General features: G+C 40.2%; 1 protein-coding gene across 9 annotated transcripts in view; it reads right to left on the bottom strand.

The window, feature by feature from the left end:
• Nucleotides 1–22,507, bottom strand: part of LOC124186391 (potassium/sodium hyperpolarization-activated cyclic nucleotide-gated channel 2) — a 164,884-nt gene that overhangs the window by 89,514 nt on the left and 52,863 nt on the right. For all 9 annotated transcript variants that reach the window (XM_046578130.1, XM_046578061.1, XM_046578069.1 and 6 more), the window contains exon 3: nt 16,117–16,200. In XM_046578130.1, the coding sequence (XP_046434086.1) occupies nt 16,117–16,200 (84 nt within the window). The remainder of the gene's footprint in view (nt 1–16,116; nt 16,201–22,507) is intronic.

The following is a 22,507-nucleotide window of genomic DNA, read 5'->3' as shown; positions in this document are numbered from 1 at the left end:
TAAAACAGCCGCCTCATTCATCATACCGCGGACGTTTAAAACAGCTTCAATTTTCCTCGTTAAGAGAACGAAGAAGATCCATCTCGCACGAAGGCTCTCTAAATTCTTAGTAAAACGACGGAGATGAACCGACCTTCGAAAATATCCGTTCCACCAAGTAATTCGTGAATTTTTCCTAAAATTCCTCCCTCAACGAGTGTTAAGTTCACAGTTTCGAAAATATCGTTAAACCAGCTGATATTGAAAGTTTAAATTGTCTTCAAAAGATGCTCGCGTGGTTCGTTGAACAATTGGACCTTGGTGCAGTTAAATTATCTCAAACAGTTCGTTTGACGTCTTGTAAACGTAAAAATTGGTACGAAGTGTTTACCAATTTCCAAACGAGTCGCACAATATACGGTATACACGTGATGAAATTGAATGAATTTGAGGGATGGAACCCGAGGGATTCGATTGTCCGAGTGGTTGGCGGGCCACTCGAGGACCGACAATATATTACCTCAACCTATCGTTGAACGAGCGAAGAACAGAAAAAAAAAAAACAAAAGCCGAGGTATTTATTCGAAGGGACTTCGCACAGCGAAAATGAAAACGTGTCAACGCGCCAGGTCAGCGTGTGTTGTATAAATTAATTACAGAGCCCCGTGTTTAACAAAAGTTTCAATTGTAGTGCAGGCGAGGGACAAACCGTATGACAGAAAGGTAACGACTGCGGGTCGTGTGTCGATATCGATTCGCATCAGCTGGTATAACCCGCAATTCCCGGCGCATCACGTGCTCCTGTTTCATCCACCTTACACTCTCTCTCTCTCTCTCTCTCTCTCTGTGATCCACCCTCACCCGCGAAGGTATCGAACCACGAAGAGTACCAACGTTCGTACTGGAAGTTCCGATGCGATTGAAGTTAGTAAGACAAAAAAAAAGAAAGAATTTTCACTTCGCGCCATTGGAATTGGTCTGAAATTAAGTAGATCCACGGTGAATCGAACATAAAGATGTCTTTAAACGGCTAAATCGTTGGAAGTCGTTCTAAAATTGCGATGTAATGAATTTCTCGCTGATGTTTCGTGACGTTAACGTTGCCTACTTCAACCTTGTAAGTTCCGCACCTTCGTGTCTCGCGAAAGTAAGGACATTGCAGATTGAAGCGAAATTTTTATACGTCGCTGTTTCAGTTTTATTATCGGTTAAAAAAGCTGCACCCACTGTCGCCACTGTGTAAATATTGTACGGCTGCAATGCACCCGTCACAACCTTCAGATTTGTCCTCAACCTTGATTTACGACGACTTGCAAGAAGACTTGACGGTTTTCACAGAGTTTGAAAGAGATTCACGCCGATCGCGACACGTGATAATTATTATTGGACACCTTCAATTCGATCACATATTATTGATATGGTACGTCGGTGAAAAGCGCCATGTTGGATTTCGGGAGAGGAAGTGAAGGTGGGAGCTTACTGTTCGCGTGGAATTTCGATGTAGAAAACGTTGGGCAAACTTTTCTTTTTTTTCTATTTTCTTTTTCTTTCGTTGCCGGGCAATAAAAAATTGTGAAGCAAACGCTCAAGTGCGCGGTTTGCGGGATATCGTACAACCCTGAAAGCAACGGACAGCCTGCGGCGAAGAGTGAAAAAAGCTCTATATTTAAACTTCTGCGATAAACGGAAGATAGCTGAAGTAGAAAAAAAGCAAAAGCAATAGTCTTACATGCAGGGGGGGGGGGGGGGGGGGATGTTTTTTGACGAGATTTTCAGTGCTTTAAGGTGCATTGGCGTATCATGGTGTCGCTTTGCTTTTATGGGACTGGAGAAATATTAGGTTCGTAACGAATTACACAGGTCTGCGGAAAATTTTTAATTTTTTTTTTTTTCAGCCGCATGGAATGTTTTCGGTATATATAAAGTTTTCGAATCCGCTGAATCCAAAACTGACTTCCGTTTCCCTTCATCGCGTACAGTATTCTTGCAAGATACAAGGTGTTTGTATAAAGAAGCATAACAGTAATGGAAAAAACCACCATTTCATTACAGCGAACTAAACAATATTTCTTGTAAAATTGAACAATCAATTTCCTTATGAAACGTTTCTAACATTCCTTGTTCAATCTTTTCGCTTATAAAACCTTTTCTTCTTCTCTTTGATACGACTTCGAACACGCTTCCGTTTTTCATTTTCTGTTTCCCTGTTTGTACTTATTCTCGAGTCTCGCTCTAATATATATTAAAAATAAGTAAGAAATTAATAGCATTTGCATAGAATTTTTAGAATCAAGAATAGGATATCAGATTTAGAATTAAACGGGAGTCACGTTTCAAATGAAACTACAAACACGAGTTCGAGAAAAAATCTGACCTGATGGAACGTTTTGAGTATTTTTCCCCGTTTTCAGTGCGTGAAAATCTATAAGAAACGGTATAAAAAAATCTGTGCAGTTTGTTTTTTTTTTTTTTTGCAGACCCGTGTTATTTCTGCACCGGGTTTGAGGCACGATTGCCACAGAATTATGATGTTCAACATAACGTATCTATTGGGAATCGGTGTTATCGATTACTTACTTGCCGCAATACACAGAGGTAAATTTTTACGGGTCATCGACCCTACCGGCAATTATTTCTGTCCCATACAGTGACATAAAAAATTCTATCATCATTCGATTGAAAGGTAATTTATGTTACGATCGTGTGGCTAATTTTACGCTCCTTGATGTCTCATCGCAGGGTTCGGCTTCATTTTTTATTTTCATTAAAGCACACTGCGAGCAACGACGACTAGATGCGCATAACAATAAAATAAATTCGTCAACAAACGACGATACGAATGGAAATAAAAATATGTTATATTGTATACACGATATAAATGCATAGCGGGGAACATCAAACATCGAATGCATATTTGAGTAATACATTTTATTGCAATGACAATTATTATTGGTGTGCGGTATGGAAAAAACGGGATGCACCAAACACTTCGACGATCATGTAAAACATCCACGTCTCATCGTATAATTTAATTCAATAATTATTCGTATTCCATTGTACGTTTTTCAAAATCATCACAAATCGCGTCAATTAATTAACACCCGATTATTATTATACACAGCTCTAATATGCATGTAATTAGTAACTATACGAAGCGGAAAAACATTTAAGCTCAATACAAAAGCGTTTGGTGCACGCGTATCAACGGTGTAAAAAATATATGGATTCGTACATACGTTTACATGTAATATGTAATTACTTTTTAGCCAAAAAATACGACAAGCTGTACACGCAACTGGATTGTGTTCTTAACGTTTAAAACTGCAGACACGCCGCTGACAAAGGTGACCGTATTAAAAATTGTCGTTACGCGCAATAATTAATGAAAATTGTTAAATCACAATAATAATACGATAATTTCAAAGAAATATTATGAAAATTCAATGATCGAAATCGGAATGGAAAAAGATGCAAAGTATACTATAATGGAATCGGAAATTTCGCTGCACGGTCACACTTGTTCAGCGGTATTTTAGAAATATCGAATATTTATTTGTTCATTCGTTCGTTTGTTTGTTATTCATACATTAGAGGGTTGTTCTCCTGGTTGGTGGTGGGTTGAGAGGAAGCCGAGCGCCGTGAACGCCGCAGCACCCAACTGGCGAATCCATATTTCGTCATGACGATGCCTTTCCTATAAAATCCGAGTCAACGAAAATGCCCCGCCATTAACGATGAAGAAATTTAATTTATTTATTTATTCATTCATTTATTTATCTCGTATTATTATTTCATTTTTACTTTCACAAATGGCCGACGTGCAGTAACGACGACTCGGAATCTTTCATCGAGTCGCGACTGGGAAGAAAACGTATGTTATCGTAATTTCACCGCTCCAATTCTTATCGTTGATATGAAACAGAATCGCAATACGATTCGCAGTAAAAATAAAAAGTCAATGTATATATATATATATATTTTTTTTTATTTTTGTTCTTTCATTTTTTTCCAAGTATTCGTCATTTTTTAATTCGTTGGATCAACCGTTTAAAAAGTTGCTTATCATTCGTCGAGTTTTGTTAATACATTTCCGAAGTATTGAACGAAATGACATTGTTTTTTGTTTGTTTGTTTTCTCTTGTACCTTTTTTACTCGAAACTTTACCAAAACGTAAATTTATTATATTACTATTGTTATTGTTATTATTATTGCTGTTATTTCTTGTTCAAACTTAACACACGTCACGGTTTCGTTGTACGAGAAGATAAAACTTACGATTTATTCATCTTTACACCAGCTTTTAAGGAATTATTATTATTCAATTCGATCGGGGTATATATTAATAATATTATTCAAAAGCACTTTTTATTGGATAAATTTTGTGTACCGTATATTGTAATTAAAATTCTTTTACACGTATAATTTGATATGACGCGGAGCTTCGTTGATAGAAAAAGCTTGACATGTGTATATTGTGTGTACAAGATTGTTTCAATTTTACGTAAACGTCGTTAAACAACTTACGACGGTTAGACACACGAAGAAGGTTTTGCTATTGCAATTTTACTTCTTTGCGCGTGCGTTAAAAAGCAAATCATCCACCTACGGCTTTTATAGCAAAAATATGAAAGTTGATATACGCGAAGATGTTTTTCTTCAATTGTAATTTGAAAAAATAAACTTCAATTCAACGTTTTCGTTCCTTGTCAAGAACCAATTTTATAAAACTTATTTCATGACTTTGTCATTTCTCGTTCAGGTAGATGTAATTTTTTTTTCTTTTTTGTTCTTTTATCTTTGGTTGATATATATTGGATTTTTTTTTTTTCTCTCCTGGGAGGAAGGGTTGTTTCTTTTCTTTTAACTTGCGAGTATTAAAAATTTCGTAAAGTTAAAAAAGCGATAGTTATTTCTTATGTATACAATTAGACGTAACACAAGCGCACAGCCGACAATTTACGTATTACAGGTAAATTACACAATAGAATATTATCACTGATTTCGTTGAAACTTTTCACCTGTTGTTAAAACACGCAGGGGAATTATTCTAACACCGTTATTACGATTATCAAACATCGATCGAGGGGAAAAGAACCAGTCGTTTATTTAACAACTCTACTGACAATAGACGAAATACTTTCTTGATTTACCGTTACAACGCGAACAACACAGGACTAAAGTTTGATATGTCTCTCCGAGGGTTTGCGACGTACGGTTTAAGCGTCCCGTCGTCAAGGCACCGCGCCTGCGCACAAATGTAGCTCCTTAAAAATTCACCAATCGGCAAATAAATCTCAGCAATTACAATTACGCGAGCCATTTTACAAAGGCCATGCCTGCATGTGAGCCCGGCGAATCTGACGTTTTTTTTTTTTTATTTTATTATTTCACCGACGGTTGAAACCGCGGCACGCGAAACGTCGCATCCATCCTCCTCCTCCCCCCCCCCCCGCCCTCCGCCTTTCCTCCCACTCTTCTTCTTACATACCGCTCACTTTTCTTTAATCGCGAACGCTTCGCTGTTTTCCTTTTTTTCTTTCAACCGACACTCCAATAGCGGTTCTACAATCCGTCGAGTATTCCCTCATTTTTAAATAATTTTTTTTGAAAGCCTCGTTTACGGGTCGTCGGCAGAATTTAACGAGCTGACGGCTGTGAAAAATACGAACTTTAACAAAGTGCACGATTTAGTTGCCATTTTATCGTACTTCGACTTTACACTTGTATATTTCGTTTACTTTATTCATTTTATTACAAATAGAAACCACTTTCGCCGCGGTTGAGTTAGTTTTAGTTTTTTTTTTTTCAATTTTTTATTTTTCACGCGTATCAACAACAACCGTAACAACGATGATTGTGACAACAACGATAACGGTACGGATAATTTTAACAAGACCCGCGTGTCGACGAAAATAAAAATAAAAATAAAAAATAAAAAAAATAAAAAATAAACCCGGCTTCGAAACGGCGCAATCAGTAAAAAATCGTACAAATACAGGTATATCCTATTCTATATAAAATACAACAGACTTTGGCGTGCGATATCGAATCCGTTGAACGCCTGCGCGTTGAAGGCGGTGTAATTTCCGAGTGATGAAAAGGTGGTCGTAATGTTGGAAATATTGAATGAAAAGAGATTTTTTCACAGGTTATTTTTCGCACAGACGTTCGGTTAAATTCTACGAAACTTGAAAGCGCGACTTTGAAATACTAAAAGCACCGTGAAACTTTATCGGGACGATCGATCCTCCGGCCTCCGGGTACGACGTTATTTTCTTTGTGTGTTATTTCTCGTGTCAAGGTTAAATTTAAAGCAATCATTTAACGAGGATGGTGTTTAAGCTTATTTTCAACGCACGTCCTTCTCTTCACTGATCGACGATCTCCGGTCTAGGGTCGTAACTTTTTTATACACACGTTGCATGTATACATCTCGGAGCGTATTTCTTCACCCTTCCCCAGCTTTACGTTCGCAACATCGGCGCACCTCGAGCTTCGAAAGCTCCGTCGATACGCGGCGCCACCGAACGGCGATCCTAGCTCCAAGTAACAGGAACTATATTGCACAGAACTGCGCTAGCGCCGCGAAGAGTCGCCCGAGACTTTCGCTTTTCAATTTTCCACATTACCTGTGCGAAGAACGACGCAGAAATTGCAACGAGAAATTCTCTTCGTTAATAGTAGAGCTATCAATCTTACAAAGACTTTATATTCGCAAGTTTTTTTGATTTTTACGAATCTATGATAAACGCATTTCTCGTAATTGAACCCATTAAACCTGCTATTTTTTTTTTTTCCTCACCGGGTGCGATTTTTCGATACATAAAGATTTCACCACCGTATTACAATCATTACATAATTATTTTCTATTGATCCAACACACGATTATTGAATTCATCCTGTACATTGAAAATGTTTACTACTAGACTGAATATTGCAACTTCCGGTACACTGAGATTGCAGTTTTCTTCAAACGCGTCCAAATAATGGGAGAAAACTTGTTTCGCTTGGACTAAACCGCTCTTTAAGTCGGTTTTCCTGTTTCCCTCTTGTTTTTTTTCCATTCTTTCTGTCTTACTCTTTATATATCGTTTTCTTCAATTATCGTACCGTTGCGAGGAAGATTATTCAATTGAAGCACCTGCAAGGATGCGGGAAATAGAATAACGAACAAGCAATTTGCGCGAAGGAACAAATTGTACAATTTGACTTGATTGGAACTGGTACAAAGCTATATATAATGTAAATATATATAAGTTGTCGAAAAAAAGTATCCTTTTAGGAGAATTTCCAATATATTGCAAAAACCTGCCGAGTTTTGTACGGAAACGATTTTTCAATTTGTTTTTTTATCCAAATACGATTTCGTAACAAGTTTGAAAATGTCCGAACTGTTTTCGAAATCAACGACGTTCACAGTTCATCAGAGACGAGAAATAAAAATTGAAAAAAATATTCGAATGATTAAAAATAGGAAAAACAATATGCCTTATCGCGCACTTGTCATTCGAAGAAAATCCATTTCGAATGACATTGTACAAATGTTAGAATTCAAGCTGTAGATAGCTGTCAAATAATTCTATAGAAACCAATGTATAAGCTCTTTGATAATCAATATTATTGAATTATCGTCACTGCATAATTTACCGCGTCGCATCGAAGTATTAAAAAGTGACTGTCGCATGTGAAGAGGAAAAAATAATATCATTGAACGTTAAATTAAGTATAATACGGAATATAAGAATTTTTTTGTTTCTTTTTTCACCCTCTCCGTATATTGTACATAATGAATTTTCTGTGATAATACAGACGTATTTACGATACTCGTAGAGTTGGACTGTTTTCAGTTGATATTCGAATTAAATTCATACTCTAGGCAATATAGCGTGAAAGATGAAGAAATAAATTGAATAACTTTTCGCGACATTCCATCTTCTTCGCGGATGATTGCGACATCTAAATAATGATATAATGATAATGCGCCTAAGTTCGCCGGTGATATTAGAACCATGAAGCAGGCCCACCATTAACCTTTGGATGGTACGAAGGTTGGCGGTGACATCCCTCAACTCGATACGAATAGTACCTCTGTATGCGTGTACGAGGAGGAGTATATAGGAGCGATAGACGCAATATAACCGAGGGGCTTAATGCGGTGGATGGTTGTTTTCTTATTAATTGGAGGGTATAAAGTCAATGGCGGAGCTGGCTGGCTGGCTGGGGGGGGGGGGGGGGGGGGGGCGACAACTCGATTTCTTCGGGGGAGAGAAGATGGAAGAAGGGGTTGATGGGGATTCCACGATTACACGAGATATAGGGAAACTTTGCCCGCGAGACACGGAGCTGGGAGAGTAACTCCCTCAGTATTCTATAGACCTCCTCCTCAGATTCATCGACGTCATTCAACCTCCACCTTTTCCAAGGTACACTGAGAAAACTTTCATTTGTTGCGGTAAGTAGAAAAATTGAGTGAAACAGGTATCGGTGAAAAAACTGTTTGAATATTGTTGGAATTACGAAAAACGAGCTACGCCTAACCATTTTGATTATTGCAACGCAAAATCAGTTTCTGAGGTTTACTCTACTTTTTTAGTTAAACAAGGCTTTGACGTCAATTTATTCTTGCACGAGCATTAAATTTTCGCAACGGTTGCAAGAAAATATAGTAGAAGTGATCGTAATGAGAAAGAATAGTAACGGATACTAGAAAACTAATTTTCATTTTCTACCTAGAACTATATTTTTCGATTGTGGTAAGAAATGAAAATAGTTAAGGACCGAGCGGTAACCGGAACTAAAAATTTCTCTCAGTGTGGATACGTGCGATCAGCAAGTTTCTATAATTATATATATCATACCTACGTCGCAAATCGTTTACTGCAATTTATTATTTCGATACGTGGTGCGAGCTTATTTATTGGCAAATGCCGGTGATGGACGAGAATTTGAAAACCGTTCACTTTTTCTTTTTCCCTTTCTTCTTCTACCAATTATTATCGAGTCAAGACGGTATCATAAGCGACTAACGATCTGCGTTGCACGAGTCTCGAATAAAGAATAGAAAAATTCTAAGACGGTAGTGATTCGCAAACGTTTGATAGGAAAAAAAATAACGTGGAAATTTCACTCGGTTTGATTCCGCAATCTTTGTTTTACACGCCAAGCTTGAAAAACGCGAAAAGCAAACATGTTCATTGCGGTGTGTGAGAAAAAAGAAAATTCCCCTGGAAACGGGTTGAAGAGTTTCATTTAGGTATAAAATTTCACTTGTTGAAATTTGAGCTCTTAATATTAACATTAAGAGGTTGCGCATCGCACTTTTCTATTTTCCATAAGAATAACACGGGATCTTTATAACTAGCTAACGATTTCAAAAGTTATTTGAGGTCAAAAATTATTTAAGGACCTTAAATAACTTTTGAAGGGGTAGATTTATCATAATATGATTACAAACTTTTTTTGTAGAACGTTCAATTCTTTACAAAAATATGTCTGTGATTTTCATGTGCAACGCATCGTTGGCTAGTTATAAAAATAAGAAGGAGCCAAAAAAGATTTTTCCCGCGTGGTTCGCATGGAAAATAAAAAAGTGTCATCCGCAGTATCTCAATATTAATAATAAGAGTTCAAATCTTATCGAGCGTACTCTTATACCTAAATGAAACTTTTGAACCTGTTTCCTGAGAATGTTCTTTACTTTTTTTATTTATTTTTTTTTTTATACACCCCACTGTACATATGGACCGACGAAACGTATCGTGAATAATTTTATACACTCCACAAATGTGTGCGCATAGCATGGAATAGACAGAGTCGCTGGGTCGTCGTCTTACACGGGGGAATTCAAACCACGCGACGAGCTAAAAAGAAAATAAGTAGGCGAACAGGGGAAACAAAACAGAAAGAACAAAAGGACGAGCAAATTGAATACATAAATTTGAATACGACTGCTGTGCATGTATATGTATAAACTATACCAGCAGGAAATGGAGAAGAATGTGATCTTGGTTCGATACGTTCTTGTGCACATACAGTATAAGCTATGAACAAACGAATATCCGTGATGCGAAAGAGTTTAGATGGCGATCCACGATTCAGTGGTAATCGGAAAAAAGCCCAAGATTGGAAAATATAGGGTGTCGAGAAAGCGAAAGAAGAAAAACGTAAGACACGGCTCGTTGTTACCTCGCCGCATAGTCGAGATGAGGAAAAATTTCGAATCATCGAAACATGTTCGTTATCACGATGTTAAAGTTGGCACAACTTTAGCGCGATGTAAAAGACGCGTGGGAAATAAGTGCAATGTATTCATTCACCGTGATCATGAAATATTCACGATATAAGAAATGAACGGATCATAAAATATATTTGTTGTTCGATTTTGCTGGCAATAACATCTTTAATAACTATAAAAAGATTGAATCACACATGTCCGTAAAATAGATTTTGTTTCATCAACTTCGTGAAATTTTAGCCGATTGTTTTGAAATTTGCAAAATTTCGAAGTCACACGGTGTTTTAGCCATTGACAAGAGTAACCGTGGTTTTTTCCTTCGAAGAGGTTCGATTTGCGAGAAAATGCAGGCAAGCAAAAAGCAAATCGGCCAATTCCTCGTCAGTGGTGACGGAGTTTAGAGGGGCGGACATATCGCGCCTTGAATCAGTGGTAAAAGACAGCGAAGGTCAGGCGTAAGGGTTAACGCCCACTTGATCGCGCTCTACGAATATATATGTGTGTGTGTGTGTGTGTGTGTGTGTGTAAGGTAGATCCATCCATTCCGCAAACAACGAAATGTGAGAAGACGCTGTGCTTTGCCATGCATAAATTTACGTAACTCGCTCGGGCAATTCTCAGACCATATGACAATGCTACAAAGTTAAAAATAGGGTGGGAGTCGAAAAGTAGAACAGTTACGTAATGGAGGGGTTAAAATATCCAAGAATTTTCAACTACGTGAAGATGTGATTGATAGAAAAATCGACAAGTCAACATCTAGAATTAGAAATTTGAAAGTTAGAAAATTTAGAAAACCGAAAAACGAGTCTGTGTCCAGACTTAAATTTTCAAAGTATAAAATGTCAACACGTAAAATGTAGAAAGGTCGAAATATAATATGTATAAGGGTTGAAACATAAAAAGCCAAAAGAAAGAAAGTTGTCAGAATTTTCATATTCTTTTACACCTATTTTAACCCTATTTCAACCATTAAACGTGTCGGCTTTATAAACACTTTCAATCCTGAACGTTTGGATGTTTTTATTTTTAAAAATGATTTTGAATTGTCTATTAATGTCATGAAATTCAAAGTTTCACGAACGTTATCAGCATTTGGTTAAATTCGACCTGCACTTTATGACTATTTGATTACGTAGCCGTTTCACTTTCAGACCTCCAAACCAGCATTACAATAGAAAATCCGATTGAAAAGAAAAACGAGAAAAAAAAAACAATTTTCCACTCCAAAGATAACGTGCAAATTTTCTAAATCAAAAATCAAACATACGTTATTGTCGTCAGTGGTTCACGAACAGCTTGACGTATGATTAATCCCCAAGCCGCGATGATCCACTGTTACAGGCGCGCAACTGGATCAGCCATATTACGATGCATGAATTATACGCATAATCGGGTTGACGCGAGAGTGCAGAACACGTAGCTCGAGGGTGCCGCAACACCTTGTGCGGCACATAACGCCATTACTCACAAGAGGTGTAAGGCAATCCAGTAACGCGACGAGCTTGCAGGCACAACCAGCACCTTCGTCCCGGTCAAGATGATCAATTAAGTGAACACCGAACAACGTGTTCAGCAGGATAGTTGAGAGGAGCCGAAACGTAGCGATTCACGACGTGAGCTTTTTGCAGAATGAAGAAAAACGAACACAAAGAGAGAGAAAATAAAAAAAAAAAGGTTCCGATTGATTCAACCATTGATCAAAACACGGCCAAGGGATCATTTCTGCGAGGATTCTTTAGGACCTTGATGATGTTTGGAGGGAAGAAGGGGACGCCGTTTGTCGTGGGGTAGCAGATTTCGCATGGCGACTAGGTACCTGCCTGGAATATTTTGTCGAAAGTCTAAAAAGGACGGTATTACGCTCCTCTCGATCCCAAGGGAGTTTTGCTTCCACCGAAGCTTCATCCCGGACAACACAAAGGTCCTGAATTTGGTCCTACAGAATCGGTGGAATTCAAAGGCTGAGGGTGGAAAGAGCGAAGGTACTGTGACCTTAGCGCCGGTTGGTCGATGGCTCGAAATAGACAGGGCCCCACGTCGAGGAGCATATCTGATACCAATTGGATTTATTTATAAATCCCCCCGTCGCGTCGTGCGCCGCGATAGGACATCGCGTTGGTCAACGGGTGCGGAAAAAGGGACCTTCCTTGCACAGTGTATTATCGTCCTGGCGGGATTTTATACGAACATTCCGTGAAGAGCGTGCAAGGGGACCACATCCAGGCATCGACGACTTGGATGGAATTTTAAAGGATTCTGGACGAGATCCTGAATTACCATAATCGTAACAGATGCATGGAAACGATTACAACAGGCATAGTCGGTTGTCTGAAGTTTTTTATTTCTCCACAGCAGCTTGAATCGGTTAGAATTTTGACGATTTAATGTGGATTGAACATCCTTGAGTATCGAAATATGTATAAACTAATTTCCAAAAGATGATGAAACGAAATTTTGTTAAATAAGTTCGAGCGATAAGACTGATCGAAATGGAAGGTTCCTATTTAATCCGACTCTACAAACATCCGCAATATTTTTTCTCCGCATACATATAACGTACCTATTACGTATATACTTTTACCTGTATAATGCAAGTGAGTACCTGATACACGCAAAGGCTTTTCAGGCCAGTCGGGTGGAAGCCACCCTCCCAACGAAAAAAAAAAAAAAAAAACAACACAAAAATCAGTTCATTCCCATCTGGTCCGAAGGAAGTATTCCGATCCATTTTCATTCATTGCTAATGCAGAGAAGAGGCAGCGATATAGTTAGGGATCGTTTTCAAATTGGCCGGAAGCCCAATGGAACGTTGAATCAATAAAATTAGAGGTACGTCCAATGGCTGGGTATGTGGAGACATGCACACGCGGATATATAAACAGGGTGTACCGACACAAGAAGCCTAACCCATTTTGTACCCGGTAGGGTTAACCTTCGAAAGCTTGGGCAAACGTCTGTACCTGTAGTCGAGTTCGCACGGTAAATACAATCTATGCGTAGGTACATTGAGAAAAACTTCATTTGTTACAGTAACTAGAAGAATTCAGTAAAACAGGTATCGTTAAAAAAACTGTTCGAATATTGCTGGAATTGCGAAAAACGAGGTACGCGTAAAAATTTCTCTCAGTGTATAACCCCGTACGGAATCAGACAGCGAAAACACTCTGCAAACAACCCGGCTCGACATCGATACGACTCATCCTCGACCCTTGGCGCCCACCCGCTCCTTTGCATACCTTCGTTACACACACGTCGGCAACGCCTCCACGTGTCCGAGTAACTACTGTATGTTCCAAGACGCGTCTGAAGGACTCGGCACTTTGACCAACGACACTTTTGGTTCGTGATTGGATCGAACGGTTGGAAGGTGAATTAGGAGATGCCGTTGACAGGGAATCGACTGGGAGTTGGTGGATGATGGAAAAAATAGACAGCTGGGTCGAAGACTAAGGGATTTAGATTCGAAATCTCGAACCACTCGGACGAGTTTCACCGACATCGGTTCAGCCGTTTTCAAGTTACTGTCAGGCAAAAAAGGAGAAAGATGATTTTTGGAAGATGACTCGAGAACAGCTGAAATCTGATAAGCATTAAAAATGAAAATCCGTTGGTTTTAACAACGGAAAAATTGATTACTCAGTGAAACGTCGATCTGAAAATGGTCGGAATTGATTCCTTGGACATGAAAGCGTAAAGATCTATCCCATTGATGAATCTACTCTTCATTCTCGAGTTGATTTCGCCAACTTCTCGATTCTGAATATCACAAAGAAGGCAAAATTTAAAAAACTCAATTTGGGCAGTGTAAAAAATTCACACCGAGGTACGACAATGAGTCGCTTAGGTCCCAAAGCGAATCGGAGTGGATACAAGCCCAGAAACCTGATGCGATATGCAATATAAAAGGGCTTTTTAACAAGCCCTACCACCCGACGCATACGTAACGTTACACCGGGACGTAAACTTAAACGCGTGGTGCTTATACATTATATATACACGTATATATACGTTCCAGGAGTTGGGAGTAAGGGCAAAACGCCCCCGCACTGAACCAACAATAACCGGCCAATTTTACGCACAAGTTATTTTGTTCAAGTATTCCCGCGGTGAGCCGCAAACCCCAACAGCGATCCTTATGAGCATGGTCAGACAGTCGGAGTACAAAACAGTCTGTGTCTGCCCACGAGGTAAGCCAATATTGTTCCACCATCTCCGAGTTTATAAAAAAAAAAAAAAAGTTTCTGGATAAAGTAGAATACTACATTCTGTTCCGTGAATTATTATTGACTTTTTCTTATTCCGAAAGGACAAGAGAAAAAGGAGAAAAAGAAAAAAAAAAAAGGAAAGAACACAGTGTATAACTTGTAGTTTTATCCAGAAAAGTACGGCGCAAATTCTTCCGATATAGATATACGGGATTCAGAAATTGGTGCTTGAATGAAGAAAAATTATTAGACGAAAGAAGGTAAAAAATTCTGATAAATAACCTCGAGGCGTAATTTATTACCGCACCCGAGGAAACCACATTTTCTCTCTCTCTCTCTCTCTCTCTCCCTCTCTCACTCACTTCCTCGTTCTCTGTAGTGAACCAAAAAAAAAAAAAAAGAGTAAAAATAAAACATTCAGATTAAGATTTATTTTTCTCCACTTTCTTTTGATGCGATTATATTGTGTTTTGGATGCTATGTTTGCACGGATTAATTTCTCTTCGGTTGTAAAAATATCCAATTAACAGCTTATATCCGTTGTAAATAAATCATTTACACCAGTTTAATTATTACGTTACTAAAGCTCGCAGGTATTATCAAGCATTATCAAATCTGTTCCGCGTTTCGATATCATGGAATAATAATAGCGTGTGAGAAAATCGATTCGCGCATACTTAATTTGAATTCACCGGATTATTAATAAATAAATAATTGAGGGTGAATTTATACCACGAAATTGCAAAAAACCCCTGAAAACGAAACTGCGAATAATAAGCTTTGAAACGAGAATTGTAATAATTTTCGCGCAGAGTTGGCGCTGATTTTGCGACAAGAAATTCGCTCAGATTTGAGTTGTCCCAAGCGTGTCTGATATCCCCGTAAATCGATTTTTCATTCCCTCCCTCTGAACTCTCATGGCGTGGGTGTCACGTGCTGAGAATCCAGTTCTGCCATATTGCCTGCAGAGATAAAGAGAGAGAAAGAGAGAGAGGTGGAGGAAATCGTTCGACCAAGAAGCTCCGTGCTTTCGACTACTGGCGGTCCCTGGTGGTGAGTTAGCCAACGTTTTCGAGCTTTCGAGTAGCTTGCAAGCTCGGACGACGGCGCCATCTTTCAGAATGGCGTTTAACTAGCTATTGATCAAATCCACGTGGCGGGAAATTCGATAGCTTTTAACGTCGGCTTTAACTCGTGAGAAAGAAAAAATCAGGCTTCGACGATGGGGAAGATATTCTACGCTTTTCTTCTGGAATACGGTGAAGCTCGTACAACGAATTGAATCGTTAATTATTAACTGATTCCCCTCTTTTTTTTTCATAAACAGCTGAACTCGAAACTAAGATGTTCAGATTTGATCTGCCGGCTCAGAGTACAGGTATTATGCTAATCCTATCACGATCTCATGAATTGATATCAATTCATAAGCCACAGGTGGCTCTCAGATTATCATACTTGATTTGGAAATTAAACCCAAAGTTCTGAAACGCGATTTCAAGAAACTTTGCTAAAATCGAACTTAGATGGCAACGGAATCGCAATGAACTGTAATTTTTTTTTTTTTTTTTTTTATTGTGACAAATTGATATTTAACTAGTACGAATGTACGGCGATCAATCGGATCGATATCGTTGAGTAATGATAAATGATAACGTGTGACGTGTATATTGTATAATAAAGTGTGGGTAACTTACAAAGAAAATGGCCATGACGTGTCAAGTTCCTGAGACTGGATTTTCTCATGCTTATCTGCATGTGGATTCTCAATTCCGTGGCAACTGTGAGGGAAAAAAGATAAACACAAATCAAACGTTAAATCGATCTAAATATCTCAATGACAATTAACGACCGATTCATCGGAAAATCGAACCAAGCTTATAATCGGAAATTTTTCGCTCGTGTTTAAATGAAAATTTTGCAAATAAACAGACCTCGTTTCATCAGCAAGAGGTATAAAAAAGGATGAACAATTGCACGAGTATGTAAATAAAAAAAAAAAAAAAAACGAGAAATGTTGTTTCATTGAGAAAAATGCGATGAAACTGTCGTTTAACGGTCGATCGGTTTACAGAACGATCAAGCGATTCGAGACAGAGACGGCGGCGAGAAAGCTCCGACGACGAGCCATAAATTATAAGTAGGTTTACAGACGGAAGTATTCGAAGAAGTAACGACTCGGTATCAAGAGGATATATATATATAATATGCCGGGGATAGATGTATAGGGGCGGGGAACAGAAGGGGGGGGGGGGGGGGGGGATTTTACAGAAAATTAGATTTCTTAGGGAAGCTTATCGCTTGATTAATGTGCTTTTAATGGGACACGTCGCCGTATCCCTTCGCGGAATTTTCCACGCCTCTCTCGGGTTGTTACACAATGTATAATTTACCCTAGCGTGAAAGAATAAAGAAATATGTCTATAAATTATATCTCTTTGAGTATTCATTTTTTAATGTAAAATTTATTACACGAGGCGATCGATCACCGCGTTTAGTTCAACATAACTCTAACATGCTGTACAAGATTTTGTGGCAAGCTTCGTACACTGGCAATAATATCGCGCGAATCAATGATGACCGAATAATCGATTCTTTGACAAACAAAATATGAACAATTTTTAATATTCATCCCACTTTGAACGAGATCTTCCCTCGAAAAGCTCGGAATGGACCCAGACAACTGGTATTCCTATCGAAACCCCTGAAAACCGTTTCAAACGTCATGCAACATGAGCTGTCACTTAAATCAACCGCATTCGGGAAAAAGTCCACGTTGTGTAAATTACGCGAATCGCCTCGAGAAGGTAAAATGATCATTTTCACCTCAAGAAACATTGTTTTCCAATTCCTTTTTCTCACCACGGCCATTAAATATGTAAATGTATATAAATATACATTTATACGCATATACATAAAATAATAATACCAATAATAGTAACAATAACATGTTACCACGATTACAATAATGGCGCGGAATTCCAACAAAGCGTGAACAAGACGTCGTTAACATCGTAAGCAAAGTTTACTCATTCATTATGATTCACTGACAAGAAATTGTTGTTATTCTTTTCCCTCCCCTCTTCGTTTTATTCATTTCTTTCGCCTTCTTCACGATTTACGCGAATCGATTATGTACAGTAATGATTTTCATTTCAATTCAACGAATAAGATGCACCTATTTTTAAAGGATAAATGGAACCGAGGATGAATAGTTTTACAGTAGGTATACTGTGAGTGTTAAAAGATAGATAAAAGATTTTCACGTAACAAGGTAAACTAACGAGAGAGAGAGAGAGAGAGAGAACGAGAGATAGAGAGAGACAGGAATCGAGCTTTTCCTATGATTTTCACGAGTTCGCAGGAGGTCGAACATGACAAATACGATAATTGGGGTGCCGCCCATTGAAGCGGGAGGAAAGGCATAGATGTGTGTATATATATATATACACACACATATATACTATATATATATAAGATCTTGCACCTGTAGGCGGCGGAGGAATATAATGCAGACATTATTCATGACATTATTCGCGAGTGAGACGACATAAGGGGTGCTTTGCATATTTTTGATATAGACTCTCACCAACACACTGACACAGGTCTAGGTGCAATATTCTTCCCCACATTAATGATCCTCATTTTTTTTTTAAATTATGCAATTTATCCTCGATTTATATACAACGGGAGATCATTCAAGTGTTCCGTTTATATGAACCTCCGGTAGTGAATGGAGAAGAAAAATTCTCTTGGTGATCATCGCAACGGTGAAATTGATAGCAAGCTGTCTTTGACTCACGTGACAATTCTCATTCCCAGATCAAATTTAGAGACTCGGTGCTCGATGTGTTATCATAATTTGATCCCTGACTTAATTTCGGTCAGCAATTCTTCATCTTCTTCGTCTTATGAAGCAATTTTCGCCATGTCTGAAATCTAGGATGACGACGCTGGTTGATCCGTCAAAATCCACCGGCGTTTTCAGCGCAGAGCTAATCGTACAAGCTGTCAATGTGTAATATTGTATTTATACGAGACCGCCTTATGGGCCATCACGCATCCCGCGGTTCACCTGTGCCAGAGGCGTTTTTTTTTTCGTCACCATCGTTATCGTTGTCGTTGTCGTAGTATTACAAAGCCCCCAGGACCGAGGAACGTAAAACACGCGATACATAAAAGTGTGTAAAAGGTGTATGCGAGGCAGCTGGTGTATCGAATCGTGGAAGTGATTTCACTCCAATTCCCAAGCCGCGGAAGACGCGGGTGTTACCCTTTGTTCGGTAGCAAACTCACTCGCTCCGTTTACTAATCCGTACGAATATGTAGTGCAGCCAATATAGAATGTTATTTTCAAGTCTGCAGGAACGAAACCGCGGAGTGTCAGACCGATTGTAAGATGTTGGCGCGCGAAATGGAGTCCAGACTTGTACACTTGGGAACAATGAGTCTGAGACGACTAATTTTTTACACTAGACAGTTATGTTGGTAACACAGAGAAACCTATAGCGCCACACTCGGCCGAGCGCGAAACTAACTCAATCTCAACAAACATAACGTAACCCATGACCGTCGAATCTAACCTTAGAGTACCGCGGGGATAATGACTTGTTGGATTGACACGTAATCTAAGGTTAGATTCGACGGTCATGGGTTACGTTATGTTTGTTGAGATTCAGTTAGTTTCGCGCTCGGCCGAGTGTGGCGCTGTAGGTTTCCCTGTGTTGCCAACATAACTGTCTAGTGTAAAAAATTAGCCGTCTCAGATTCATTGTCCCCAAGTGTACATAAATATACTTCCGCTCCGAAAAGCCGCAGCAGGTTCAGGAAAGCAGTCTGTGGAACACGGGAGAAGGCAGTCGGTAACCCGAACGGTTGTAATGAAATTGATTCGGATCAAACCGGACGGGCAGTGAACCGTGGACGACGCAAAATTGGGACTCGTGAGGCATGACCCGTGTCGATCGATGTCTAGGTACGAATATTAAACCTGTCCCCCGTAAGCCGGAGGAAGATTGATCCACGTTAAGTGAGGTCAGTTGCAAGACTCGCGTGTTTCTCGGATCTTACAATTAGTCACGGTTAGAAGCAGCTAGCTGGAATACTGAAATCGAGAGATATCAATCTTCCACAAGCCCCAATCGAGGAACACTCCTTTGGCCCGAAGGTCAGCGGGTTTTTCACTTCAAGAATCGACTTGCGAGGGGCTGCCTTTTCACTATCGAATCAAGCGGTGGTCGTTCGAACGGTTATTGGAATGGTACGTGTATATACATAAAAAAGATATATAAAACCGCATCATCTTCTATAAACAGAATGCCGCAAGTCATACGGCACGTGTAGCCTTCTCCTCGTTAAATTCGGAGCCTCCCGATGCGCGAGCATCTCTTGACTTGTGTTGGAAATAGTTTAGTGAAACAGCAGGAGCACGTCTAACACATTCCAATGCAGGCGAGAAGGGCTCGGCAAGTGGCGCCGGTGATCTGGAATCGCGTTATAAGTTATCAGATTCCAATGGCAGGATGAAACGGGCTGGATTGTAAGGGTAGGCAGATATGCGGTTGAGCCCAGAGGCTGAGGCTGAGGTCGAATAATCTCCGAGATCCTTTCAAGGCGGTGTACGTTGGTGGTGGAAGCCCCGCGAGGATCTGAAAAGCAAAAGAGCGACCCCTCGACAAAGAAGCGGCTGCATGCAGCATCGTAGCAGCAGCAGCATTAGCATCTGGGCGAATGAATATTCCGAGATAAATATCGAGAGGTAAAACTAGCGCGGTGGTGCAACGACGCCGCGCTGCACATACACACCCTGCCAACAAAAGATAATACCTGCAGCAGGTCTTTTAACACGGAGTCATGACACTGCAGCTGCATCTGCAGCAGAAGGTGTGACGAGCCAAGGGTGCCTCACCCCGGACGGTGCAGTTCGCTGCAATGATAAAGTGGAGTGAGTTGAGGAGAGGGAGAAGCACTCGATATGTGGGAGAAGGTCAAGCCTCCTCAACGCCAGACAATGAAGAACTCCTCGAGATTCAACGTATGGATCGTTCGGTGCGGCCAACCGATTCTGTGTCAGCAGCCGAGCTTCAGCCAGTCGAAGATTTTCACCCGTGAATAATGTACGGCACAGGTTATAAATTGTACCCAACGTATGACAGTTGCGATGTTGATCTCTCTTCATCTCGGCCACGGGCGGGTCAATCTCGCTTCGATGCTGCCGGTGTTTTAGACGTGCTTCAACATCGCGAGGATGGATGGATAGATAGATAGAATAGATCGGCGTAATTAACAAGATATTCCGTCTCCAATTACCGTTTCTCTGCACTACCTGCAACCGTGTACCGGTGGTGGATGAATTGTAAAAGTATTCAAAGCGCGGTTAGATCGTTCCGTTGTATGTTAACCGGGCGCGCACATAATCGAAGCTCAGCAACTGAACGAGCGCGTTGAGTGACCAAGACTTTAAACCGTTACGATGGATGTACCGCAGATACGGGCGTATGAAATTTACTGCCCTTCGACGCTTGCTCTTCCAACGTTAACTCTTACAGATATCTAACATTACGCTTCACCGAGAGCAATTCCATCACGGGTAAATAGACGTCAAAGCACATACACGTACGATCAACGGTCGTCAGGGTGTGCCGAACACATCAATAGATTCTCGCCACTCGGTAAAGCAAATAAATTCGTGCCAATATTATGACCGATTATACTGTTGTGATTTCGAACACATAAAGCGATAGTTATAACAGCCCCTTTTGATTCTTTGAAACATTTGAACTTGAAGTTTAATGGACGATCAGAAAGACAGACAAACATTGCGGGTGGGAAAATTAAAGACCATCATCAAGTTTGTTTGCGTGCACCGAAGATTTCGAGACTTTGTGAATTGAAAGGACTTGAAGTCAAGTACCTTTGAGTGACTGCATGATTTCACGTGACTTTGAAAGAATTGAAGTGGATTCTCGCCGAGTTGAAGTCGTTGAAAGAAGTATAAGGTTGGCACCAGTGGGTTAAGTTAGGTGGTTGTATCTTGTACCAAGAACCATACGCATTCAACTGACGGCGACTAGGGTTGTTCGTCTATCACTAATTCCCAGGTCAACGACTGGTTACACATGTCACCGTTCCCGACTCCCCCTTATTTCTAGTGGCAATAGCTGACTAATATAGTTGGGTAAACAGTCCATCGGTCAGGAATATAATTCCTGATCCTTATCCATACCGACTAATGGTCAATTCACTCGGAAAGCAATTGCCGACTGCCTGCACCGAGAGTAAAAGAAAGAAACCGTAGTAAAAACCCAACGGCAGAAAATAGGATGAGTTCCAAGGAAACAGCGGCTCGCTCTTCAGCTGAGGTACCAACCACAGTTTATATTCACGTACATAAAAGCAGGATGCAGCGTGTCGGTGCAACTTTTCCTTCCTCCGCGGAGCAGACGTGGGATGATTATTAAGGTTGTAATCCGAGGCGTAACCGCAGAAACGAGATTTTGCGGCAAGTCCATACATTTTCGCGAAAATTATCATGCCGAGGCTGCTCAACTACCGACAGCATTACTTTCCGACCCACGCAGCTTTCTGTCTGTCCAGCGAAGTGCGTGAGAGCCAGCTCGCATAGCAGTCGTTGTACAACGTCGAAAAAGGGTCAAGTTGCTGGTCGAGCTTTACGGTATGAACGCTGGATGAAAAGGGACGCAGGAATTCCGCACGCTGCTTGACGAGCCTCTGCGCTGCGAAAGCTCAAAGGCTTTTCCCAACCCTGCACATTGCTGGCCGGTCAAGTTGATCTACGCCGCCAATTGGACTCGAAGTTCGTGACAACTGAACGGGATTCCATCAGGCAGTACTTCGGCTGGAGCTACGAACGATTCCGTACTTGCCGGAAGATTTTCGAGGATGGATGAAAAATGGCCGGAAGCAAAATGTGATTAAGCGTCGTTCAAAGGATGACTTGAACCGTTCTTCCCCACTTCTAACACAAGCCGCAAATCGCCGATGGCGATAAAGGGATGGATCTGACAGCGTGCAGGGCTTCACCGTTTTATTCATCTTCCAAAGTCTGCCTCTAATCTCCGAAGCGTC

This window comes from Neodiprion fabricii, chromosome 1 (genome assembly GCF_021155785.1).
Source record: "Neodiprion fabricii isolate iyNeoFabr1 chromosome 1, iyNeoFabr1.1, whole genome shotgun sequence".
In the NCBI taxonomy this organism is placed as follows: Eukaryota; Metazoa; Arthropoda; class Insecta; order Hymenoptera; family Diprionidae; genus Neodiprion; species Neodiprion fabricii.
This window is presented reverse-complemented; position numbering and strand designations above follow the sequence as displayed.